The sequence below is a fragment of the Antechinus flavipes genome, chromosome 5 (assembly GCF_016432865.1).
Source record: "Antechinus flavipes isolate AdamAnt ecotype Samford, QLD, Australia chromosome 5, AdamAnt_v2, whole genome shotgun sequence".
Taxonomy (NCBI): domain Eukaryota; kingdom Metazoa; phylum Chordata; class Mammalia; order Dasyuromorphia; family Dasyuridae; genus Antechinus; species Antechinus flavipes.
The window spans coordinates 275605336-275631980 of record NC_067402.1 but is presented as its reverse complement, the minus strand read 5'-3'; the positions used below and the strand labels follow the sequence as shown (position 1 = coordinate 275631980).

General features: G+C 41.9%; 1 protein-coding gene across 2 annotated transcripts in view; it reads left to right on the top strand.

Moving 5' to 3' along the window:
- GNPTAB (N-acetylglucosamine-1-phosphate transferase subunits alpha and beta) overlaps nucleotides 1-26645 on the top strand; it is a 92547-nt gene that overhangs the window by 36571 nt on the left and 29331 nt on the right. For both annotated transcript variants that reach the window (XM_051961054.1, XM_051961055.1), the window contains exons 6-16: nucleotides 4707-4771; nucleotides 5015-5149; nucleotides 11267-11428; nucleotides 11711-11890; nucleotides 12195-12365; nucleotides 18056-18179; nucleotides 19141-19344; nucleotides 20580-21622; nucleotides 22710-22909; nucleotides 24019-24238; nucleotides 25561-25674. In XM_051961054.1, coding sequence (XP_051817014.1) covers nucleotides 4707-4771; nucleotides 5015-5149; nucleotides 11267-11428; nucleotides 11711-11890; nucleotides 12195-12365; nucleotides 18056-18179; nucleotides 19141-19344; nucleotides 20580-21622; nucleotides 22710-22909; nucleotides 24019-24238; nucleotides 25561-25674 — 2618 coding nt within the window. The remainder of the gene's footprint in view (nucleotides 1-4706; nucleotides 4772-5014; nucleotides 5150-11266; nucleotides 11429-11710; nucleotides 11891-12194; nucleotides 12366-18055; nucleotides 18180-19140; nucleotides 19345-20579; nucleotides 21623-22709; nucleotides 22910-24018; nucleotides 24239-25560; nucleotides 25675-26645) is intronic.

Sequence of the window (26645 nt, the reverse complement as noted above, 5' to 3'; positions counted from 1 at the left end):
TGCTTCCTTTCTGCTCTTGCACATACCAAATCTTTCTCACACCTCTGCCATTTTATATGCAACTGTACTTCTGTCTCAGTACAGTATATATAACTGTAATATATACAGTTATATGCAACTATACTTCTGTCTCAGCCAACAGTGGCTACCTGTTGTCTAACAAGTAAAATCTAAGGTCTTTGGCTTGTCCTTCAAAGCATTTCACAGTCTGGGGCCACTCTAGCCCTTCTCCAGCTTGAACACAAACTCCTTCCTTCCATGGACAATGTAGTTGAACCATGTTAAAATGTGTGGTTCTTTGTTTTGGCCTGTTTTTTTACTTAACCTGGATTCTGTGTGTGGAGTGTTTTGCCTTCTGCTTCCTGCCTGCCACCTTTCCTCGTTTCACTCCCATTCCCCCCATCGGTAATGACCTCTCTCGTCTTTGGATCTCACATGGCACTTTGCTTGCCCTCTTTGATAAAAATATTGCTTTATGCCCCAGTTATTCATGGAAGTATGGTATCCCCTTCCTAGACTGTGTTAAGAAATAAGATGAGGACTCAGCAAAGTATAGGATTGAGAAGCAAAGAACTCCTTGATAACTTTGGCAGTGGCTGAAGAAGGTCCTGGAAGTGAGTGGATGGAGGCCTGGATAACACTGGGAAAGTGTGACTGCTTAAGGGTAATCACTTGATAGCAGTATAGGATCTGTGAAGGTTTTTTGTAGCCTCCAGCTCCCTGGACATGCTAGTTGGGGGATGAACTCGTAGAGGTGAGGCTACAATCAATGGCCCACAGGGAATGGGTTCTAGGTCACAAATCACAAGTAGGGCAGCCACGTCTTCCATAAACTCTGGAGCACAGAAAGAGAACATAAAGGATCTTAGGAGGGACTAGTGGTGTGGAAGAAGGGAGAAGGAGCTCATAGAGGATGGCCTTTCCTCAATAAATGAGGAGTTCAAGTTATTTATTAAGAGGACATGGAGAAGAAGATGTGGTACAGGGGCTTTGAGAAGATGCAACTTAGACTAGGGACTGTAAGGAGCATAGTAGAGAGTTAGTCTGGAAAGGAGAGGATTTAAAGTAGGAGTTTGTACCTCTCTTTGTGCCATGGATTCCTTTGGCAAGCTGATGCTGTGCCAGTGGCTGCCTTCTCTGAATTGTAGTTTTAATTGCATAAAAAGTGTGTATGTGTAGTTAGCCAAAAAACCAGTTCTATCAAAATATAGTCAACACTCCCTCTCCATACTAAGAACCCCTAGTTTAATATGTAGTTATGAGCATCCAGTTAAAATTAGATTGCCTAAATTGGTAATGGACCCAATGGGTATTTCAATACATTTTAACATTATGAAGGTAGGAATGGAGACAAAGAAGGATTGCTTAGGTTTGGAGTTTGACTAAGTGATGGACTAAAGGAGAAAAGAGGCAGAGGATTCAAGGATGGAGCATAGTGGAGGACTGATTTGGTGCTAATAGAGTCAGAACTCTAATGAGTGCAACATGGTCCAGTGAGGGGTATTGATCTGGGAGCACAGAGGAAAAAATTTTGGTCTAAGAGAAATGTCAGAGTTCTGAAACATACAAGTAGTTCTTTAAATCCTCAAAGACAGCTATCATGTCCTCATTTGTAGTTTTTCTAAAACAGCTTTTACCCCCATTTTACACAATCAATCTCATCTTTAATCATCCAGGGTAAAACAAAGTTTTGCAAATCATTTTAAGTTCATCCAAGAAATTTCAGATTAAAGAAATCTTAGTTTTCTATTCATTCAGATTTATAAATTTAGTTAATTGTGAGATCACCTATTTAAGTTTTATTTGAAAACAGAGTTCCTTATTATTGTTCTGTAAGGAATGACCAGCAGGATGAATACAGAGAGGACTGGCGAGACTTACATGAACTGATGCTAAGTGAAATGAGCAGAACCAGGAGATCATTATATACCTCAACAATGATACTGTTTGAGGATGTATTCTAATGGAAGTGGATCTCTTCGATAAAGAGAGCTAATTCAGTTTCAATTGATTAAAGATGGGCAGAAGCAGCTACACCCAAAGAAAGAACACTGGAAATGAATATAAACTGCTTGTATTTTTGTTTTTCTTCCTGGATTATTTCTACCTTCTGAATCCAATTCTCCCTGTGCAATAAGAAAACTATTCAGTTCTGCACACATATATTGTATCCAGGATATACTGTAACCTATTCAACATGTAAAGGACTGCTTGCCATCTCAGGGAGGGGGTGGAGGGAGGGAGGGGAAAAATCGGAACAGAAGTGAATGCAAGGGATAATGCTGTAAAAAATTACCCTGGCATGAGTTCTGTCAATAAAAAGTTATTAAAAAAAAAAAAAAGAAAGAAAGAAAACAGAGTTCCTAATTGTGATTCATTAGTTCTATGAAGCCAACTCAATTCTCGAATCGATTCTTTTTTTGGGGGGGGGGGGGCCTTTCATTTATTTATTTATTTATTTTTGGGTGAGGCAGTTGGAGTTAAGCGGTTTGCTCAAGGTCACACAGCAAGTAAGTGTTAAGTGTTTGGCACTAGATTTGAATTCAAGTCCTCCTGACTCTAAGGCTGGTGCTCTATGCACCATGTCACCCAGCTATCCCTCAGTCGATTGTTGTGGTGCGGTTGACATTGAAAGATTTTTGAGCTTGTGAGAAATGGAAGTAATTATGCTTTTGTGATTGGGATTGAAGTATTATTATGACATCAAAGTGGGAAATTAACTTAATGCAATGTTAAATTATTCTGAATTATTGACTATTGGAACTAGAAGAGAACTTACAGGGACAATTGTCTGAATTCATCATTTTTAGTTAAACTTGTAGTTTTAAGTTCTCAGATCGACCGATTCAGTCCATTCCTTCCTTCTAACTCTTCTTTCCTTTAAGTATCTTGCATTTCTTCCTTGCTCTCCATTCCCACTGCTCCCCTAAGTGTCCATACCCTTGACTGCCTCATCCCTATAATCATCCTAAATATGTTTCCTCTGCTTTCTTGGTTATAGGGATCTCAGTGAGGAAGCCCCCTCTACTGAGGCCGATGGACTTGTGCCATAGAGAGAGAAAGGCCCCTGTGGCATTGAAAGGCCAAGTAATTTGCCCAAGGCAGTGTGTCCAGTATTTGTGAGAGGTGGAACTGAGTCTCAGATGTTCCTGGCTTTGCAGCCAGCTCTCTCCTTCACTGTACTACTGCCCATTTCATGACTCAGCTTCCTAAAACTTCATCTACTTTATGTCCCTCTTCTGCTCAAAAACACATTTTCTCTAGAAAAGAAGCAGTTTGGGGAAAAGGAAGTCTGCTAGATTTAGCCTGAGAGGACCTCACTCAACTCCCATCTTAGCCATTGACCATCAGTGTTACTATCCAGGATAAGTCACTTGATCTGTGGGCTCGATGCTGGCCTCCAAGGTTCCTCCAGGTGCTATATCTGAGATTCTGTGGTCCTTCACTGGGCCTCAGTTTCCAAATCTGTAAAATTAAAAAGTGACTCTTTGATCATTATTGTCTGTTTATTGTCTTTGGTCTAAACTGCTTTGTTTGGCTTCCAGAACACTTCATCATATAATCCCATCTGAATTATCTAATCTCTGTTCTCCTAGTTTTTTATCCTTTTTCTCCACTTTAAAGAGTAGTCTAGTGTGTGAAGGCCCTCTGACTTTCTGATCCTGTCTCTGTGACTGTGGGCTAGTCAGTCCCCGAACCTCTTGGTTCCCTTGGGACCTCTCTAAGGTTATAAATGGAGGCAGCAAGCCTGAATTGCAGATCTATTGAGAGAGTTGGAGCATCTTGGAGTTTTTTGTAACAGAGAAACCACAGCTCTGCTCCTCTAGCCTACCCTCTAATTTTCTCCTCTACTTTTTTCTAAACTTCACTCCAGATGTATAAAATGCTCCTTAATTTCTCACTGCTGTTACTTTACTGTTTCCTTGACCACATCCTGTTCCTCTTCTAAAAGATTTGCTTGAGTACCACCTCTTTCTCAAACCCTTCCTCAACTAACCACTCTGGCCCCAGCAGATGTCCCGAGGGTCTCAACTATTTACTTAGTCCATACTGTTTTATATTGTTCCAAGACAATTTTACATATTTTTTTAAACTGTTAAATAAGTTTTATTGGTACTAAGTTTATTCTCAGTATCTGATGTTACATATTTTGGAGTCTTTCAGATATGCAGCATCCTTGAAAGTAAGTCCCATTATCTAAGTGTGCTTAATATTCTTTACAATCTGTCTTTTTCCCCACATGAGCCTATTATGTGTCTTCCATAAATGTATCCAGTGAATGGAGAAACAAACTGGGACAAAAGATATACGTTCTTGTAACGTACAGATTTTCCACACAAGATACATTTTTTGGTGTCATTCTTATCGGGATTTTCCATTGGCACTGGCAGGTTTTCCATACTGACCACCTGCTTAGCCCAGAAACAACTTCTCCAAAGTACTGTAACAATCTGAACTGCTCAGCTAGTCAGCCAAAGTGTGCATTTCCCAAATGCATGATTATTTTTTCCCTCCCAAATGCAAGACAATCCATCAGGTCTGCCATGCCAGGTCTAATAATCTTCCTCCAATGATTTTATATCTTAATTTTGTCTCCCCAGCTTGCTTGTCAGCTTTCTGAAGCTGAAGATTCTTGTGTCTTATACTTGTTTTGTATGTTCGGCACAGAGTGAATGCTCAGTATGTATTGTAATTATATTTTGTAGTTGAAGATGCCCAGGCTGGAATGTCAAAAGCAGTCAGCAAACAGTCCGTGTGGAGAGCCTACCTGGTAGGTTACCTGTGACACTTATATGTAACACACTGGTGATTATGACTTTGAGAAGCTCTTTTGTCATTAATGCTCTCATCTCCCTGGTTAACTAAGATTAACTCCAATTATTTCTGGCATTGAGATTTTGAGGCTTGTACAAAGTAATGTTTTTGTTCTCATCTCTTTTCCATGGGTCAAAAGTACAGCTCTAAAGCGTAAAAAGCCAAAGAATCAGGTTATGTGTATTTTGTCTTTTTCCAGACAACAGATAAAGAAGTCCCTGGCCTGGTGCTCATGCGTGACTTGGCTTTCCTCAGTGGATTTCCACCGACATTCAAGGAAACTGAACAGCTGAGAGCAAAGCTTCCAGAAAACCTAGCCTCCAAAATAACACTGGTAAGGATGGGGGTAAAAGTAGATGAATAGTGGAGGAAGCCTACACTCATCCTGAAATTCAAGAACACAGACTGTCCCGGCCCCCTCAGCGGATGGAATGTGGATCCAGGTGAAGAAAGTGGGGATTCTCCAGCCTTGGCCCCTTAGTCCATGTAGTTACAGTGGCTCTCCAAAATAGAGTCCAGAACCATGAAAGAGACCAAAATAAACGTCTGGGAGAAGCCAAGATATGCTGTGCTCAGGTATATGCATGTAGGTACATGTGGAGGGGATGTTAGCAGGGGCCACTCTGCTTTACTCTTTATACATAGTTCTCATCTACTAGGTATTAAAAAGGCAGACTGGAAAGGGAGAGAGGGTATACTTTTTGAGGGAGGTGGCTGAAAAATGACCACTGACACTATTGGGGCAGGTCCTCCCCTTCCCTCCCCCCACACTCACACATGCATGCATACATGGAAATAGGCAGTGCTTGTTTCTCTCAAGAGCTGGTGGTGGTTCCTCAGTAACAAAAAGTTCTATGTATTCAGTACCCAGAGTGCTGGGCTCAGGGCTGGAGATTCAGAGTTTAAATGAGATAAAGTCCTTTCTCTCAAGAGGCTTCCAATTTCATAATATAGTGTTTACCCTTACGGAAAGTACATTAGAGACAGGGGAAAAGCAGGGTTGGAAATCTTCACATGGAGAAGGCTGCTGAGAACCTGCCCCAGGCCAAGGAGGAGGTGACCTTTGTGGTAGAGCAGGGATTCTCCATGGCATGAACGGGAGGCCGGGAGAGTATTTCATGTACGGTGAACCTCGGAAGCTGGAGAATGCCGAGTGCAGGCGGGGGTGGGGGGTGGAGGGCCGCAGGAGTCAGGGGAAGCACCACAGAAGCTTGGTGACCAAGTCTGGTTTCTGCGATCCCCAGCCACAAGCTGATGAGGAGGGGTCTGCTGAGAAAGGTCTTGGTGCGATGCTCACGTTCGCAGCTCTTTGTGCAGCAGGGCTCGTGAGGGCTTCTTTTTTTTCTTTGCATTGATTGGGCTGAGAGGTTGGAGCAAGACAAAGCTAGCAGGGATACAGGCTGAGGGAGCGAAGCTGGTGTTTTTGTAGCTAGAAAGATTAGCACCCTTTGGTTCTCTCTGAGTACTCCCAGTCCTTCCTTTTGGTCTGTCAGGATGAGGTACATGATCCTCATCTGTAAGCTAAGTGAGAGCCCCAAATGACGTGATCACCATAGGTGTGAAGTCTGTGGGAGCCTAAGGCATCATTGCCCAGCTTTTGAGGCAGGCGCCTCGCCCACTGCTGTTTCATGTGCTAGTGTGGTGATGAGCGCAGGGTCTGTGTATTCCTCCAAATGAGTGATGAGCACAGTTCCCCACCCAGAGAGAGGTAAACCACTGGAGGTCTTCCTGGTGGTTCTGGTGCCTCCACCCGTACTGTTCTGTGGCTCACCCTTCTTCATCCTGTTCCCAAAAATTATTGTGCAATCAGTCTTAAATAACCCATCAAAAAGAAACTGAAGTTAGTACTTTATGAAGTTACATCTGTTCCTTTTTCCTTTCTTTGGAATGTTTATATCCCACCAGGTTAGTAATGAGAACTTTTCTCTAGGGTAAAGCACATGTCAGACTCATGAGATTATTGTTTCTGGGGTCCATGTTCCCCTTTTTTTTAGGGATGCCAAAACTTCCAGTCTCCAGCTCCTTGCAACAGCCTTTGTAATGCTTCAGAGAAGAGAAACAGCAGCTCTACAATAACATTCCCCATTTCTTTCTGATGATAATCCATTTGGGCCTGAAAATTTCCTCTCAATTCTTTTAAAGTTTTCCCTTCCATCTTATCTCCCTTCTGATCTTGAGCTCTGTTTCCCTCTTTTAATATATCCTTTCCTTTCCAATTTTCAGGTCATTATCTCAGAGAAAAGTCTAAGCCAGAGTCAGGTTTCATCCGGTTGACTTTCTTGCATCCATTAGCATGGTAGTAACCTGTCTCAAGCACTGCATTTATTTCTTCTTTCCTGCCCGTCTTAGTCAGGGCATAGCTAAGGCAGCTCTTTGCCTCGTCCTCCATATTGTTAGAAAGCCCTGGCTTGTTCCTACACCTTCTGTAAAAGCTTGTGCTCTGCTTTTCATAATGCTTCGGTTACTTGTGCTCTTCCCCTCCCTCCAGCCCATCCCCTCCCCCTCCTCCCCCCGCTTTTAAAAAATAAACTTCCTTGTAAAGGAGCTTGTCAAGGCTGATGTCCAGCTTAAGAGGCCGAGAATCCAGAGTGTGGGGACGACTCCTGGCCCTGCCTCTTGTCATATTACTGTGGGCAAGTAGCAGGCGACCTTGGGTGGGTTAAGTTTCTTCCATCTGTAAAATTGCAGCATTGAATTGGATACCTATTGTTTTCAGACCTGAAATAGGATGACTCTGGGATATAGTTCACCTGGCAGCCACATTAATTCTTTTCAATATGCTTTTCTTTTCTTTCTCAGTGGGATTGTTGGGGATTGTATATGGTTCACAATGTCCCAGATTCGGCTGTGCTGTTCCATGTGTGACATCCCTTATGGACTCACAGTTCTGATCTGCAGGGATTTATTATTAAGTAACAGGAAGTGTGCATGTTTGTGCAAGCATACGATAGTACTTGTAAACAGAGAATTGCAGGATTTAACACTTGGTGCCCTATGTGAAGCCCTACCTGCTGTAATCTAGATTGAGATAAGGAGAAATATGCCCAAAGACTGCTGAATGCTCCTGAGCAGCGGGGAGAGGAGGCCATTGCTGACAGGGCAGTGGAGATCAGAACTGCGGGGGCATTTCAAGTCAGCTAAGCTAATTCGAAACAGAGGAGAAATTAGCCTGGTGGAATAGAGGCCTGAGATGTAGAAAGGTGTAGTTCCCTGGGTCCTTTCCTTAGCAGTCACAGGCTTCAGTGTCACCACTGCTGGACTTTCCTTTACTCCACTGACCACCTAGCTTGGGTCTCCTTTGTCAAGACAAAGATGGACAGATGGACAAAGGTAGGGAGGTGGGAAAGTGTCACACCAGGAAAAGGGGCATTGGCACCATGAGAGTGATGATAGTTCTTTTGAAGACTTGGGCAGTGAAGCAGAGAAGAGAGGAAACATTGGATGGGCCTGAGGGTCAGGGAAAGGCTTTCCTAAGACTCGGGAGGCCCTGGGCATGGAGAAGGTGCTGATAGAGAGAGGAGGTGGGAATCCATCAGAAGAGGAAGGTGGCTGCTGGAGCCAAAGGCCACAGGAGATGGGAGCACAAGAGCAGCACGGGACGAAGATCAGATCAAGGCTGGTGAGGATGCTGAGGGGAGAAGCTGAGCAGTCCAGTCTTGCCCATTTGAGTAGTCAGCCATGCCATCTGTGGGATTGGCTGAAGGAGATGACTGGGTGACAAAAGAGGGAGGACAGAAGAAAGGAAGAACAGGGTACAAGGGGCAGAGTGAGGGCTCAGCGACATAAGTCAAAGTACAGGCTCACTGAATCCCTATATTTCAGGTTATTTCCTTAGAATTAATCCAGTTTATCTTTCTTTTTTAGTTACTGTTCCATTCAAATAATTTTTTTTCTCCCAATCTGAAATTTATTGACACAGAAGACTCACAGTAAGGAGATCCCTTAGAGGAAGGCCAGAGTGGCTCTGATCAGCTTCTGGTCCCACTGCTGCTGGGAGCAGGGTCACACAGCCACCTCTCCACTCTGCTGCACTGCCCTCTGACTTTTTTGAAGTTTGCCATCCCAGAGCCCCAAAGACTGGTGTGTGGCCCTTGTATTTTCCTGAATCCTTTCCCTGGAGTTCACAATCTTCAGTGTCATTTCCATCACTCCACTTTAGGACTTAACCTCAGAATGCAATCCCTCGTAAGAGTCTTTCCTGTCTCATTTCTTCCTTTTCCTTAAAAGAAATTAAACTTTTTTTTTTTGAAGCACATAGTAAGTATCTGAAGTTGGATTTGAACTCAGGTCCTCCTGACTCCAGGACCAGTGTCCTATCCACTGTGCCACTTTACTGCCCCCAAGAGATAAAATCTCAAGCCAGACTCTCCAAAGTTCCTCATCTTTGGCCTCTATATCCACTGATTTCTCACATTTGGGGTCCAATATCTATCCTTTTCATTTATATGGACCACTACATGCTACTTACTATAGGACATAAGATCTGTAGCTAGCTGTGGAGAGCCTTAGATCATCTCATTCATCCACTTGTTTATGTTGTGTAATTATGGAAACTGAGGCTTAGTGATGTTATGGGACTTTATTTGAGCTTATAATTAATTGATGAATTCTAAAGTCAGCATTTTTCTTTATACCACTCCTATTTCCGATGTTTTGTCCTCTGGTGAATGAATTAATAAGCATATTTTCCTGACAACTCCTCAGGATATGGGGGAGGGCAGAATGCACCCTTTCATTGCCGTATTCCAGTCAGCTTTGGGCCTGGGAGTGGAGGGGAAGAAGGGCCATGAACTGGGCCTGGGCCTGTGATTTCATTGGTGTGGGAAAGTGGGTCAAATCCATGGTCTGAGCTGCGTGCAGCCCGCAGCCTTCCCAGGTATGGCCTGAACCAGATTAAAATGTCATTGGGAAATATTTAACAGGGTAGATAAGCCTACAGTGCAACATAGATACTATTTTTAAGTCAATATGTGGCTTGCACAGACCTTTATGTATTTTTTATTAAGTTTGAGTTTGATTCCACTGGGTTAGAGAACACTTGAGGAGAAAATTCCCTTTAGCATTCCCGATGTTCCATGTGCTGCCACTTACACTGAGAAGTTAAGCCCCTCGTCCAGGGACCACAGCCCACTGGGTTGGTGGCTGGTTTCAAACCTAGGCGTTCTCTATCCTCCGTTCTGCTGCCTCTCAGGGGATAAGATCACAGTCAGCTCCTTGAGTATTGCTTTACATTCCCTTTCTTACCCATATTATGTGATTTGACATTTTGTGTCATACTGCACATACTGGGACTTGCAAAAGCCTTGGGGCAGTTTCAAACTTAGTGTGCCAAACCACACCTTTGGGTGGCTTTGTCCTCAGTCCTGTTTCCTCTCATTTTCTTGTGAAAATTAGGGATTTCTGGGTACATGCCCAATACCCCTGTGACGCTTGCTCCAATATTCTTTATGCATCATTCTGTTTTCTATAATGGCTGCCTTTACAGGTCTGTGTGGGCATTTTATTCCCTCCTTAAATTCCCAGGTAGCACCTGTTAGATTGAGTTAGTAGTGCTCTTGCCTGACAAGCCTGGTTTCCCTGGGTCTCCTGTTATCAGGAATGAGTCTTCTTTTATGAAGAATTAATGGACCAGAATACTGCATCTGATTGTGTTGGGTCTTTGCTAGGTGATGATATAAGTGGGGAAGAGGTGTCCGACTCATCCCTCACATCTCATGTTTGTTTTCTGGCTTAGGAGCCATAGTTCTGGATTGATTGAGTGATGTTTGACCTGTTCCTCCTTCCCATATTTTCCATCACCATAACTCTGGCAGCATCTATGTCTTTGTCAGTGCTACAAAGGTAGCTTTCCTCTTTTACCTTTCTTCCAACCTTCATTCTTATCATTTGAGTCCCCAAAACAACCTAATAATGACTGATAAGAAAAGTAGCATTGCTGTGGTATTCCCTTACAAAAGAAAGGCAAATTGTACATTTCAGGGGATAAGTGGTTTAGAATTTATCCCCCTCTGGAGACCCCTATGTAAACACACACAGGCCCATCTTTTTCCCAGCATCATTTGTGTCCTTCATCCCTAGTACCTTTCATTGGCTGTCCCCCAGCAGACTGAGTTACGGCATCAGCTGCACCACACCAGGTCTACCATGTGGGGAACCCTCCATGGAGCTTCCAGCAGGCCCTTGGCCTTGTCTGCCAGCTGCTGGGTCCTCATTCAGAAACCTGTTGTCATCTGCACTGAGAGCAGTTCTCCAGCAGTCCCTGTGGGAAGACACAGAGTCTGTGGATTCAGGGCTAATGACCTGGTGACACTCCAGCCTTCCTTTTGGGCGATTATTCCTCCACAACTAATGGTGTTGAGGAAATACATTGAGAAACATGGATTTGGAAAGTCTCAGGTGACTCTTTTTTTTCCCCTGTTAGCTTATTATTTCTTATTTTATTCCTGTGTAGTTGCAGTTGTATTCAGAAGCCAGCGTGGCTCTTCTCAAATTGAATAACCCCAGAGGTTTCCAGGAATTGAATAAGCAAGCTAAGAAGAACATGACCATTGAGGGAAAAGAGCTGACTCTCAGTCCTGCCTATTTGTTATGGGATCTCAGTGCCATCAGTCAGGTACGGAATGGGAGGGGTTTTTAAAAGTTAGCAGTCAAGTCTCTGAAAGGAGCAATGGAGAATTACCTGGCTGGGGCCACAACAGTTACTGCAGCCTACAGCCAATTGACAGATACTGTGACTTGCCCAGATTCCCAAGCTGTTCCTATCTCTAATCCCAGCTTCAGCAGGGGGCAGAAGGGAAGAAAGGAGCCTGTGGGACAGCTGCTGACACATGTGTAAAGCTTCCTTTCTCAGCTCTGTGCTGAGAGCATAACTTAACAGGCTCCGTGGTTCTTGCAGTCCAAACAGGATGAAGATATCTCTGCCAGTCGTTTTGAAGATAACGAAGAGCTGAGATACTCTCTGAGGTCCGTAGAGAAGCACGCTCCCTGGGTGAGAAATATCTTCATCGTAACCAATGGGCAGATTCCTTCCTGGCTGAATCTTGATAACCCTCGGATTACTATAGTAACACATCAGGTAAGTGGTCTTTAACTTTGGATTCTGATGGGAAATTTATTTCCTGATCTGTGATTTGTACTCAGGTTTCAGATCACCAGAATCACAAAAAAACAGTGGAGGACCAAGTGAGGAGATGAGAAGGGAGGCCTTCTGAGGAGGCTGCTGCCCTGCAGGGAAGGTGTTTAAGGGTATCCTTCCCTTGGCAACATGCAGCTGTCCTATAAGTCAAGGGAAATTGGTTCTTGAGTAATTACTAGGGGACCTATAAAGAGTATATTGACTTGTGACAAAAGAGCCCAATCCTTCTGCTTTGTCTTCATAGGAGGTGTTTCGGAATTTAAGTCACTTGCCTACTTTTAGCTCCCCTGCTATTGAAAGTCACATCCATCGGATTGAAGGGCTGTCGCAGAAATTTATTTACTTAAATGATGATGTGATGTTTGGGAAGGATGTCTGGCCAGATGATTTTTACAGTCACTCCAAAGGTCAGAAGGTGAGTAAAGCTGAGAAAAAGTTCCTGCCTAGATGTGAAGTCAAACCATAGGGCAGTTGATCGTTTATTGAGTCACTTCCACACCTGAATGCTGGGCATGAGCTAATAACTTTTGGCCACAATAATGATCGAAACCCCCTGTCAAGGAATGGAGGGAACAAACCCTCCATTAGCAGCAGAGGGTCTTTGAGGTGCTCCATGCTCAGCAATTTAGAAAATCATCAAAGTAAAAAAAATGACAGTAAAAGACTGAAAATGTATCTCTCCCAAATAATTTGTATTAATGACATCCACTCTTGTCCTGATTGTCCAGAGAGAGCTGCCATTCCATTTAAAGTAATGACTTATATCAATCCTGTAGGCTTCTTTAAATATATATGTATATATTTTATTTATTATTTTTGGGAAATAGCTTCGTATCACTTAGGACTTTTAAAATGCAGAGAATATCACAATTCCTTAGCTAGTTTAAGAGTTTCTATTCAAATTTATGATAGAATATTAAAGTTATAAAAGTTAATATTGAGCTTTCATCTAACTGTTTGCCAATTATGAGAGAGGATTGTATAAACATTTTCCAGAACAGTCTCATTTTCTTTCTTTTTTAAAAAAAATTAATTTATTTTAAAACTTTTTATTTACAAAACATATGCGTGGATAATTTTTCAACATTTACCATTGCAAAACTTTCTGTTCCACATTTTCCCCTCCTTCCCCCAACCCTTTCTCCTAGATGGCAGGTAGTCCAATACATGTTAAATATGTTAAAATATATGTTAAATCTAATATATGGATAAATAATCATATAGTTATCTTGCTACACAAGAAAAATCAGATCTAGAAAGAAAAAAATCTGAGAAGGAAAAGAAAATGCAAGCAAACATCAACAGAAAGCATGAAAATGCTATGTTGTGGTCCACACTCTGTTCCCATGGTTCTTTCTCTGGGTGTAGATGGCTCTCTTCGTCTCTGATTGGATGTTTGTAGATCCAATTGGATCTGGTTTGAATCATCTCATTGTTGAAGAGAGCCATGTCCATCAAAGTTGATTATCGTATACTCTTCTTGTTGCCGTGTACAATGATCTCCTTGTTCTGCTCATTTCGTTCAGTATCAGTTCATGTAAGTCTCTCTCTCCAGGCCTTTCTGAAATCATCCTACTGGTCATTTCTTACAGAACAATAATATTCCATAATATTCATGTACCACATTTTATTCAGCCATTCTCCAATTGATGAGCATCCACTCAGTTTTCAGTTTCTGGCCACTACAAAAAGGGCTGCCACAAACATTCTTGAACATACAGGTCCCTTTCTCTTCTTTAAAATCTCTTTGGGATATGAACCCAATAGTAACACTGCTAGATCAAAAGGTAGGCACAGTTTGATAACTTTTTGAGCATAATTCTAAATTGCTCTCCAGAATGGCTGGATGTATTCACAACACCACCAACAATGTATTAGTGTCCCAGTTTTCCTGCATCCTCTCCAACATTCATCATTATCTTTTCCTGTCATCTTAGCCAATCTGAGAGGTGTTTAGTGGTATCTCAGCTTTGGCTTAATTTGAATTTCTCTGATCAATAGTGATTTGAAGCAACTTTTCATGTGACTACAAATAGTTTCAATTTCTTCATCTGAAAGTTGATGAGCCGTCTCATTTTCAAGGAAAAAAATTATTTTAAAAAAGCTTTGTTCTGCTAATGCTGAGTGAAATGAGCAGGACCAGGAGATCATTATATACTTCCACAACAATACTATATGATGATCAATTCTGATGGACGTGGCCTTCTGCAACAATGAGATGAACCAAATCAGTTCCAATAGAGCAGCAATGAACTGAACCAGCTATGCCCAGTGAAAGAACTCTGGGAAACGAGTATACAGGAATTCTACATAGAATTCCCAATCCCTCTATTTTTGTCCGCCTGCATTTTTGATTTCCTTCATAGGTTAATTATACACTATTTCAAAGTCCGATACTTTTTGTACAGCAAAATAACTGTATGGACATGTATACATATATTGTATTTAACATATACTTTAACATATATAACATGTATTGGTCAACCTGCCATCTGGGGGAGGGAGTAGGGAGAAGGAAGGAAAAAATTGGAACAAAAGGTTTCGCAATTGTCAATGCTGAAAAATTACCCATGCATATACCTTGTAAATAAAAAGCTATAATTAAAAAAAACAAAAAGCTTTGTTCTGTTGGGAATTTAGGAGGAAGTGAATGGAATTAGGTTGTTCATACTCTTTTTTGGATGAGATGTAATCCCGCTGGTCCATGCCCATTATGATTGACCTTCTGGAATGTGAATATGACCCTTAGACAAATGGCTTTTGGGAGGGCTAGGCATTCATCTACTCAGAGTATCTGAGGACCTGAGGTTACATCGCAGTTCTGTCCTACCTGAATCAACTCAGCATCAATTACTTCACTTCTAAAATGAGAGTAAGGACCTCTAAAATAACTCTCAGTTCTAAATTCTGTTCGATGATCCCATCAGATTAGAACCCAGAGGCCATTTGTAGTAAGGAAAAGGGAAATCCCACCTGTGGATACCTCCTGGGCAAGATGTGAGAACAGTTGAATGGAAAAAGACTTGGAGATGTACACACTGCAGATCTGCATCAGAGAGGAGACAGGGCTCCCAGAGGCCCCTGAGATAAGTCACTGCACTCAGGGAGAGGTGCAGTCAGAAGAGGGAGTCAGTCCTGCTGTGGTCCTATCAGCACAAGCACCACAAGGGAGGCTGAGCAGGAGAGGCAATTAGCATCTAGCTAGACCCCGTCTACAGAATGTTTTAGGTCTTGGGACTGCTCTTAATGTGAATTGTAGATGAGGTGAATAAGGGAATTGGGGAAATTAGGAGACACATGCCATGGCCTGGAGTCCTTAAAGAAGCCTGGCAGTCATCTTGGCCCTGAAGGGTTGTCCTGTGGAAAAGCAAGAGCTGTTCTTACTCTGTGAGTCCCTGGAGGGTACTAGTGAGGTGCAGTGTGAGGAGGCTGGAGGAGGGGAAGGAACTATTTGGGAAGCGGGGAGGTCTCTGTCAGCCATCGGAAAGTAGGAGTATACAGGCAGGGGTTTGTTGGGCCAGGGAGGCCTCTGGATGAGCCCAGGCAGGGATGTTCTTGGCAGATGCTGGACAAGCTCAGGCAGGAATGGGCAGGGAAGATGCTAGATGAGTGTAGGCAGGGATTCTCTGGGTAGTCTCTGGATGAGTCCAAGCAGGGATACTCTGGCCAGGGGAGCCTTTGGATGAGCCTAGGCAGGGATGTTCTTGGGAGATGCTTGACAAGCTCAGGCAGGGATGTTCTGGGAAGATGCTGTATAAGCCTAGGAAGGGATTCTCTGGGGAGCATCTGAACAAGCCCAGGCAGGGATGTTTTGGGGAGATGATTGATGAGCTCAATCAGGGATGCTCTGGGGAGTCTTTGCATGAGCCTAGGAACAGATGTTCTGGGGAGCCTCTGGATGAGCTCATGTAGGGATGCTCTGGGGCTGGGAGAGATGCCGTGCTCCCTTCCAGGATCAGTACTCTGCACTTAGAGGAGAAGCTGGCAATCAGTCTATTTCCCTTAGAGTGACACTTAATTGCTAGGAAATATCTCCTTCCTTCCTTTCTTTCTTTCTTTTTTTTTTATCAAAGCTTTTTATTTACAGAATATATGCATGGATAATTTTTTCAACATTGACCCTTGTAAAACCAAATTTTCCTCTCCTTTCCCTCACCCCCTTCCCCCACAGCTGGGAGATAGTCTAATACATGTTAAATATGTTAAATATGTTAAAATACATGTTAAATCCAATATATATATATATATTGGATATACATATATATATACACACACACACACACACACACACATTTATACAGTTATCTTGCTGGACAAGAAAAATTAAGATCAAGAAGGAAGAAAAAGAAAAACTTGAGAAAATAAACAAAATGTAAGCAAATAACAATAGAGAGAGTGAGAATGCTATGTTGTGTTCCACACTCTGTTCCCAGGGTTCTCTCTCTGGGTGTAGCTGACTCTCTTCATCACTAAACAAGTGGAATTGGTTTGAATCATCTCATGGTTGAAGAGAGCCACGTCCATTAGAATCAATCGTTAGATAGTCTTGTTGTTATTGTGTATAATGATCTCCTGCTTTTACTCATTCAGCATTAGTTCGTATAAGTCTCTCCAGGCCTCTCTGAAATCATCTTGCTGGTTGTTTCTTACAAAACAAAAATATTCCCTAACATGCATATACCATAATTTATTCAGCCATTCTCCAACTGATGGGCATCCGCTCAGTTTCCAGTTTCTTGCCACTACAAACATTTTTGCACATGTTGGGCCCTTTCCCTCCTTTAAGATATCTTTGGGATATAAGCCCAGTAAAAACACTGCTGGACCAAAGGTCATGCACAGTTTGATAACTTTTAAAAAAATTATTATACCTTTTTATTTATAAAACATGCATAGGTAATTTTTCAACATTGATCCTTGCAAAACCCTTCTGTTCCACCTTTTCCCCTCCTTCCTCCAACCCCCTCTTTTACATGGCAGGTAGTCTAATACATGTTAAATATGTTAAAGTATATGTTAAATACAATATATGTATACATATTTATACAATTATTTTCCTGCACAAGAAAAATCGCATCTAGAAAAAAGGTAAAAAAAACAAAAATGCAAGCAAACAATAACAGAAAGAGCGGAAATGCTATGTTGTGGTCCACACTCATTTCCCATAGTTCTCTCTCTGGGTGTAGCTGATTCTCTTCATTACTGAGCAATTGGAATTGGTTTGAATCAAGTTTGATAACTTTTTGAGCGTAGTTCCAAATTGCTCTCCAGAATGGTTGGATCCATTCACAACTCCACCAACAATGCATCAGTGTCCCAGTTTTCCCACATCTCCTCCAACATTGGTCATTATTGTTTCCTGTCATCTTAGCCAATCTGATAGTGATAGTGATAGATGTGTAGTGGTATCTCAGAGTTTTCTTAATTTGCATTTCTTTGATCAATAGTGATTTGGAGTACCTTTTCATGTGACTAGAAAGTTTCAGTTCTTCATCTGAAAATTGTCTGTTCATATCCTTTGACCGTTTATCAATTGAAGAATCGCTTGAATTATTATAAATTTGAGTCAATTCTCTATATATTTTAGAAATGAGACCTTTATCAGAATCTTTAGATGTAAAAATGTGGAAGTAGCTCCTTTCTAAGTGATGATAAAGCAATGGCAGAAACAGAGCTTACCCCACTTTTTCTAGACTCAGGAATGGTCATTAAACGTTTAGATTTCAAGAAGCTGAAGTGAGATGCTGGCTATAGGCAGAGTAATTAAAGTAAGGGAAGGGAAGGAGGGGAGCTAGAGTTAGAGTTCGGGTGGGGTGGGGAAAGGAGAGAAAAGGAGGGAGAGAAAGTGAGAGAGGGGCACAGAGAAAGAAGGAGATTGGGGAAGGAGAAGGGAAGAGAAAGAAGAAGATGGAAGAGCGATCTTCAGAACAAGTAGCTAAACCAAATACTCTAGTTGATGTTAGTGATCTTGGAAGCAAAATCTGGATTAGTTGAGATTTGACAGCATCTACCACTTGATTTTTTCTAAGTATCCAGTAGGTAGTTTTTTGGAGTCCTGACTAGGTGGAGATAAAAGAAATTTAAAATATCTCTTATTTTCCATAGGTTTATTTGACTTGGCCTGTTCCCAACTGTGCTGAGGGCTGCCCTGGTTCCTGGATTAAAGATGGTTACTGTGATAAGGCTTGTAATAACTCTGCATGTGATTGGGATGGAGGAGACTGCATTGGTAAGAAAGGGTGCAAAAGCAGCTAGGTGATATTTTTTATTGACACTCATAAAGCAGACAGCTTAGAGCTTGTGCAGTTATTTACAGATCTGTTCTGGACCTGGTCTCCTATTTTACTTAGAAGATATTCCTCTGGGTTGTCTTGAAATCTGGGGAAACCTTTTACTTATTTAAAGTGACTTAAGTTTAGAATGCCTCAGTACTGAGCCGGGACTTTTGTTGGAGTTTTCTTAAAGAATGTAATGGTGATAAGGTCTACAAAGCCCAGCCAGGAGGCGCAGTGGAGAGAGTGCCTGGCTCAGAGTCATTCAGGAAGCTCAAGTTCAAGTTTGACCTTGGACATTTCCTGGCTGTGATCCTGCACAAGTCATTTAATCCTGTTTGCCTCAGTTTCCTTATATATAAAATGAGCTGTAGAAGGAAACGGTGAAGCACTCTGAGAAAACCCCAAGGGGGATCATGGAGTCAGACAGGACTGAAAGGAGTAATCAACAAAACAACAAAGAGGTGCTCAGCGGTGTCTGCTTTGGAGGTGAGGTCCCTGAGCCTCAGGAGGGATCTGCCTGTGGCTGGACCTCCGCTGAATCAGGACTAGGACCTGGGCTCCTGCTGCACTGGGTGCCAGGCATTGTGCTGGGTGAGAGCCCGGGACACAAGGGATACACATGCTTCAAGGATCTTGCCTTCTATTGAGGGAGGCAGCAAACGTGTATGTGGAATAAATTCTAAGAAGGTAAATACGGGGCACTTAGATAGGGGGAGCCCTAACAATTGGAGGAGAGAGGAAGAGGCTGCATAGAGGGTGTTTGTTACATCTTGAAGGAAAAGGTGTTCTGTGTGGTAGAGACAAGCTGGGGACCATCAAGGGCAGAGGCACAGAGGTGGGAGATGAGAAACAGAACAGAATAAGTGCATTCCATTTTCAAAAAAGGGCAGTGAGTATCAGTCTCTTCTCTTTCAGGGAACAGTGGCAGCAGTCGATATCCTGCTGGAGGAGGTGGCCACGGCGGCGGGGCGGTTGGACCTCCATGGCACTTTGGTGGTGGAATTAGTGGTATCTCTTACTGTAACCAAGGATGTGCTAATTCTTGGCTTGCCGATAAGTTCTGTGATCAGGCATGCAATGTGTTGTCTTGTGGATTTGACGCTGGTGATTGTGGACAAGGTATGTGGCCTGCTGAGGGAAGGGATGAGTATATTGTGAAAAAGGACTGGGTACTTTTTCTTGAGAGACTCTTATCTGCAAGATTACATTTGGCTGAGAACCAAAACATGGTACTTTCTAAGATGGGACTGAGAAAAGGACACAGTTCATTACAATAGTATGTAAACTAAGCAAGTTTCTTTTCCTGCTATTTCTATTTCCTGCTATTACTGCCATTCAGTTACTTTAGCCAAAGAAGTCTGTCTTAGCTTTCAAAAATAATGACAAATCTCTGTCTCTTGTCTGTTTCTCTCTCTCTTCCTCCCTTTCTATTTCCTTTGTCTCTGTCTCTCCGACTTCTCTCCCTCAATCTCTTTCTTTTCTCTCTTCTCTCTTTATTATACACACACACACACACACACATGTTTATGTGTATGTCTGTGTGTGTATATATATATGTGTGTGCATACACTACACACACTCACAGAAAAATAGTTAGCAATGATAAAAAGCTTCAGAATGGGATCATATTGATAGCTCTATAAAATTTTGCTTGAATGTATTGCACTAGAAATGTTCAGAAAGATGAAATTGGTCATTGGAATACACTGGCATAGTGTCGTGTCTGGGTTCCATGTAATGCTAGGTGTTCTAGGCATTGGGTGCTGGGGATATAGAAGTGAAAATGGATACTTTGCCTGTCTTCAGGGAACTTACATTTTCCCAGCAAATACATATGCATATATAGGAGAAATTAAAATGTTCTGAGTTCATCAGAGAGCGCCATCACCAAGTAAGGCACAGAGAATTTTTGGGAGGGATTAGAAAAGGATTTCTTTTTTTTTTTTTTAGCTGAGGCAATTGGGGTTAAGTGAGTTGCCCAGGGTCACACAGCTAGGAAGTGTCTGACCTAGATTTGAACTCAGGTCCTCCTGACTTCAGGGTTGGTGCTTTGTCTACTGCACTACCTAGCTGCCCCAGAATCCCTTCTAGTTGGGAGTAGATAAAGTCCTGAGGGCTGAAACCCAAAGGAAAATTCCCAAGAGAACCTGTGGAGATGGCCTCAGTTTCAAGTGAGTGTTTTAAGCTTGCCCTCAGGCTAGCAGTGAGAAGTGAAGAGAAAGGAAGGAAAAAAGGTTTTCCATGCACCATTTTTTCTCATACCAGATCTGTGAATTCTTTGGTGCAGGGAACTCCCAAGACTGAACTTTCCTCTGCCAAAGCAGAATATTTAAGTGTTGTGGTATTTTTTCTAGATCATTTTGATGAATTATACAAGGTGACTCTCATTGCGAACCAGACTCACTACATTATCCCCAAGGGCGAATGTCTCCCCTATTTCAGCTTTGCTGAGATAGCCAAAAGAGGAATTGAGGGTGCCTACAGTGACAGTCCAGTCATCCGCCATGCCTCTGTGGCCAACAAGTGGAAGACCATCCACCTCATCCTGCACAGTGGCATGAATGCCACCGTTATACATTTCAACCTCACATTTCAAAATCAAAACAACCAGGAGTTCAAAATGCAGATCACGGTGGAAGTAGACACTAGGGAGGAGCCGAAGTCCAATGTTACCACCCAGAAGCCTCGTTCCAGTTTGGCTAGTCCTATTACACCTCTGCCAGAGGCAGAAATCCTATTTGAAGATGTTCCAGAAGAAAAACGCTTCCCAAAGTACAAGAAACATGCAGAGGATGTTCAGGAAACTATAAAAATGCCCCTTGTAAATATTTCTGAACTCCCCAAAGAAGTTCAATTGAGTCTGAAGAAGCTGGATGTAAAGCTGGAGGCTGGGGACATTACTCTGAAGGGATATAACCTGTCCAAGTCGGCCCTGTTGAGACCGTTTCTGAAAGGGGCCACTCAAGTCATCGAAGTGACACTTGTAAAAAGGGAAAAGGACAGGAGTCTGCAAGCCCCAGTGAAAAGCGACCTCCCCAAAGAGAATTCAGAAAATGCCCACAATGCAAAGGGAACGGGCCTCGTAGCTGCAGGGGCTGGCAGGGTGGCTGAGGGGCTTCGGGGTCACATGCTACCCGAGGACCGGGCCCAAGCTGCTTCGGCCGCTCAGAAAGTGGAAGGCCGTGCCGGCTTGAGAGGAACGGCCTCTGTCCAGGACAAGGAGCTCGTGGGGAAGGCCAGGGAGGGAGGAGGAGGAGGCTCACAGGAAGCTCATGCTGCTGACGCTGAAACAGGCCATGGTGCAGGAGTACCTGGAAGGAAGCTTCAGGAATATGCTGGGAGCTATGCGGGCTTCTTGCCTTGGGAAAAAAGGAAGTATTTCCAAGATCTTCTGGAGGTAAGTGTCATCCTCTCCTGTTAGAGGGAAGAAAAGTCATGTTACTCATCCTGACTGGGGGCATTGATCACAGGGCGCTTCCTGCAGAAGATGGAGATCAGAAGGGAGGGGGCTGCGGTGGGGAGGAGGTGCTGGAGGAGCCGGGCGGGCAGAGAGAAGGAAGACTCTGGGTGGAGGGGCTCAGTCGGGGCACAGGCTTCCACTCAGTGCTGGCAAGTCTCAGGGCGGAAGCTCCTGCCAGGAGCCTCTGGGACCGCCCTGGCCTGGTGCTCTGGGAGGCAGACCTTCTGGATTCTGAGACCACTTCTCTATCCACTACTGCCTGCACAGCGATTCTAACTGGCAACAACAGGTGGCGCTATAGTGCGGTGTGGGGAAAGGTCCAGGTGGGAAGCCTTGACTCTGTCCCCAAGTCTTTGCAAACCTTGGTTTCCTCTGCTTCCTTAGGGTTGTGGCTGCCAGCACTAACACGTCTGGTTCGATGGTTTCTCCCAGTTAGGCAGTCTGTGCCGAGAGGACCAACCTCCTCCCAGCCCTCCTTGTTGTCTGTTTCAGGCTCAGGCTCTTTTAACTGTTCCCATTGCTGCCTTAGTAAAAGGAAGTCTCCGGGGCCCCTGCCATATTTATGGACAGTTTGGCCTCTCCATTTAATATTTGCTAAGGCAAGAAACCTTGGTGGCTTCCAGCAGATGGCTGAAGTCTTCGGGAACCACCCTTCTTTATAGCTACAATTAACTTATTTATATTGACTTCCGTTCCTTCTTTCTAGCTACAGTTAACTTGCCCATATTAACTTCTATTAATGTGTGTCCTTCGGGATACAGACACAGATTTGAATATCAGCAGAAAAGCAAAATGTGTCCATTCCATAAATAATGTTTGCAAATACGGTTACTCTCACAACTGTTCCTTCAAGGATGTCCAGGAAGCCCGAGAGGATCCCTCACAGCCATTTTATCTTAAACTTAGAATATTGGAGTTTTCCTTCACTGATCAGTATTACTTCTTTTTATAAAATATTACCCAGTTCTCTTCCTTTCAATCATTTTTATTTTTAAAATCTTCTTTATTTTTATGGATTTCTTAGGAAGAAGAATCACTAAAGAAACAGTTGTCGTACTTTACAGAAAGCAAATATGTTGGAAGACAACTCAAAGATACATTTGCCGATTCTCTCCGATATGTAAATAAAATTCTAAATAGCAAGTTTGGATTTACATCTCGGAAAGTTCCTGCCCATATGCCTCATATGATTGACCGCATTGTTATGCAAGAACTGCAGGATATGTGAGTAAAAATGCTTGTTTCTAGACTTAAATATCCACTCTGTTGGATTTGTAGGAGGAATATTTAGTAATATGTGGAACTAGTTATTTAAACCATTCATCTCTATAAAAAAATTTTTTTCACTTTAAAAAAAATAGACACCCTTTGCTCTAAGACAACACCAGTAGAACAGAAACACCCCTACCTTTCATAGGTAGTTTTAGAACTCTAAGGAGAAGATATAGCTGGCTTTGTAGGGGACAGTGAAGCCAAAGTGCTTGCTCTATCAGTCAGAGTATAAGTAAATAGAAAACTGTTAAAGATAAGTGATTATAAGGTTAACGTTGTCTTGACAGCTGTGATGCTCAAAGTGTACAGCCAGTCTAAAGCTTTCTGGTCTCCCAGAGGTACTGTTGCTACCTGTGAAAGCATTCACCAGTGAAGGATTCTGGGAGCGAGAACATGTTAAACATAACTTGAAGGTGAAGAAAGATTGTAATAAAAAGAAGTCGGAAGCCTTTTTGTGGTAGGGGAATGACCTGACCGGTAATGATGTCAAACAGAAAATGAACACATGCAATATGGGGAACAAAACAAAAATTTGCTTGATTCAAGAGAGAGGAACTGGTAGGAAGTAACTGGAAATGAGAATGTTGAGATGTAGGTTGGGAAGAGACATTTTTTTGAAGTTTATTTTTTTAATTTCTATATTAAAACTAGATTTGCTTAAAGAACAGCCAAAAAAATGGACACCCTTGCTTTTTATATCAGTTCCAACTATATCCTTTTCTACATTCCTCTCCACATCTGCCCAGGGAGCTGTCTCTTACAATAAATATTTTTTAAGATTTTATCTCTCCCATTACTTATTTTTACAATTATTAATTATAAATTATTTTAATTAAACAATTTTCAACATTCAGATTTTTTTTTAATTTTAATTTCCAAATTCTCTCCTTCCTTCCCTCTTCTTACTTCTCCCTGAGACAGTAAGCAATCTGATATAGGTTCTACATACCTTTTACGTTATTGTAGCCATTACAAACCAACTCAGCCCTCTCTACATCTCATGGCATACTGATACTCTGGATGGAGCCAGCTCTGACTTCCTTGTGTTGTCTTTGCACTAGGTTTCCTGAAGAATTTGATAAGACTTCAGTTCACAAAGTGCGCCATTCCGAAGACATGCAGTTTGCCTTTTCCTACTTCTACTATCTCATGAGTGCACTGCAACCACTGAACATTGCTCAAGTTTTTGATGAAGTTGATACTGACCACTCTGGCATCTTGTCAGACAGGGAGATTCGAACATTAGCTACGAGGATTCATGACCTGCCTTTAAGCTTGCAGGTATTAACTACATATGTCACTACTGGGGCTGGGTATGTTCTGGGGAGGGACACTAGGAAGAAAAGCACATGGACCTTTATGTCCTACTTCAAATGTTTAAATGTTTAAAAATTTAAATTAATTTATAATTTTATTAATTTAATATTATAATGATGTAATATATAATTATTATATATATTTAGATATTACACAATTATAATAAATAATAAAATAAATTTAATATTTTATAGTGAGATGATAGATTTAGAACTAGGAAAGATTGTAGAGGTTACTTCTGTAAAATGCTAACTTAGATTTTTAAGATTTTGCTTTTGTTCCTTCAATAGATAAAAATTTTGTTATTACCCAAATAAAAAGTAATATACATTTGTTGGAAAAAGTACTTGTCATTATGCCTTTCTTTTTTTTTTTTTCCTTTTTTTTAGCCCAAAGTAGAATATAACCTGAATTAAGACTGGTTAGTTTTTAAAGTTTGTATTTTCCTGTTTGTATTTTTAGCATGACAGATTATTTTGAGTCACAGCACTTGGAAAAGATCTGGCAATTGGCTATGCTGAAAATGCATTTAAAATGGTCTTCTTTTTCTCTTTACCCTTCATGGGGAAGAAGGCGTTGGGACTCTGTGGCTTGCCTCACTCAAGCTTTGGGTTGTTCCAAGTAGGGCTAGATCCATAGATTTAAATTAGATGCAATCTAAACGGTCATGTAGTCCAACATCATTTTATAGGTGAGAAAACTGAAACTGAGGAAGATGAAAGAATCAGATTTGACCCTAAGTCCTTTGCAGAATCACTGTTCTTTCCTCTGTCTCATTCCTAAAATGGGGAGGGATGGGAGTTGAAATGGAGGTATTGATCTGAAAAGCTATGGAGGTCTAGCCACAACACTGAAAGAGAAAGGCCATGGTCTCCAAAATTGGCAAATGCATACCTCTTCATTCACCTTGTTCAGATGTTCAATATGTTATCCATTTGGAGGGATACTTGGAGGCTTATATGAAACATTTACTTTGCTGCCTTACACTACTTGCGGCTTGGGAGGAAGGGTCCAGAGAGCAACCTTTACCTCCCTGGGATAAGGAACTTTTTCCAGGGTTGATACCGTCAGGTTATGTAGATCAGTGGTTGCTGTGACTTAACAAAGTTGCCTCTCAGTGCTCTATGCACTACCCATGATTTCTTAGTGTTTATCTTCGTTGCAAGGTCAACTTTATTATTTTAGCTATTTTTGGATACTTGACTGTGCCACAATATCATTAAAAACCAAATGCCGCCAGTTGCTGAAATACTTTTAACTTTTTGTTCTTCTTGTTTTCATGATAGGATTTGACAGGCCTGGAGCACATGTTAATAAATTGTTCTAAAATGCTCCCTACTAACGTCACTCTGATAAACAACATCCCTCCAACCCAGGAAGCTTACTATGACCCTAACCTGGTAAGAATATTTTCTAAGATAGCATTTCTCAGAACTATAATTTAAACCCAGCAAATAGCAGTTTCCTTGGCTGGGGCTTTTGTATCATTTCTGTAGTGTACAGCACTGGCCATGGGGTGCCATGCTGTGAGAAATCAGTCTTTCTCACTCTAGTGTACCTTGTGTTTCTTTTTTTTCCAAGATGCTACATCCCACATCAACTTTTGTTTTGGTTAATATTTCAGTTGCTTTGCTTATGCTTCCTCATTTCATAGAAATAATAGGGGGCAAAAGGGGTGGTGTGGGGAGAAGGCAGCCAGAAAGTATCCAAAAGTAAGGAGAAAACCTGACCAGAAAGAAAAATGTATCTTGGGAAATCTGCCAAGTTTATCGATAATGTACCTGTTCATCCATGGAGAAATGATCATTGACTGTGCATTGGAATGTTTTGAAGGTGTGTAAAAAAACTTGCTTAGTATTTAAATTGTTTATCTGGGATAAAAACAGATGTCTACATGGATAGAGTATCCAAGAATGTACCTTATTTACTAAGAACCCAATATCCAAACATTTAAAAGTCAAAATGGATTAGTTGGGGGCAAGGGGAATTGAGGGAGAGGGTAAATTTGTATTACAGAGGGATTTATAGCATAATTACTTTATATAATGAAATTTCTTTAGTATAAATGTCTTTTTATGATATAGTTATGTTGTTAGCATATCTTGATTTATCATTGATTATTTCTGGCTTTTACTATCTTATCATAAAACAACAAAGGCTACTTTTATACCTCTAGGCCTTTTTATTTTATTAATATGTCTAGGATGTAATTCCAACAATGGCATTACCAAAACAAGTTAGATTACATTTGTGATTCATGTTATAACCTATCTCGACACATGGCTTGCTGGGTGACATGGAACATATTGTTTCACCTGTTTCTCATCGTGTCATGTTCCTTATTTGTTAATGGGAAGCAATGACAACACCC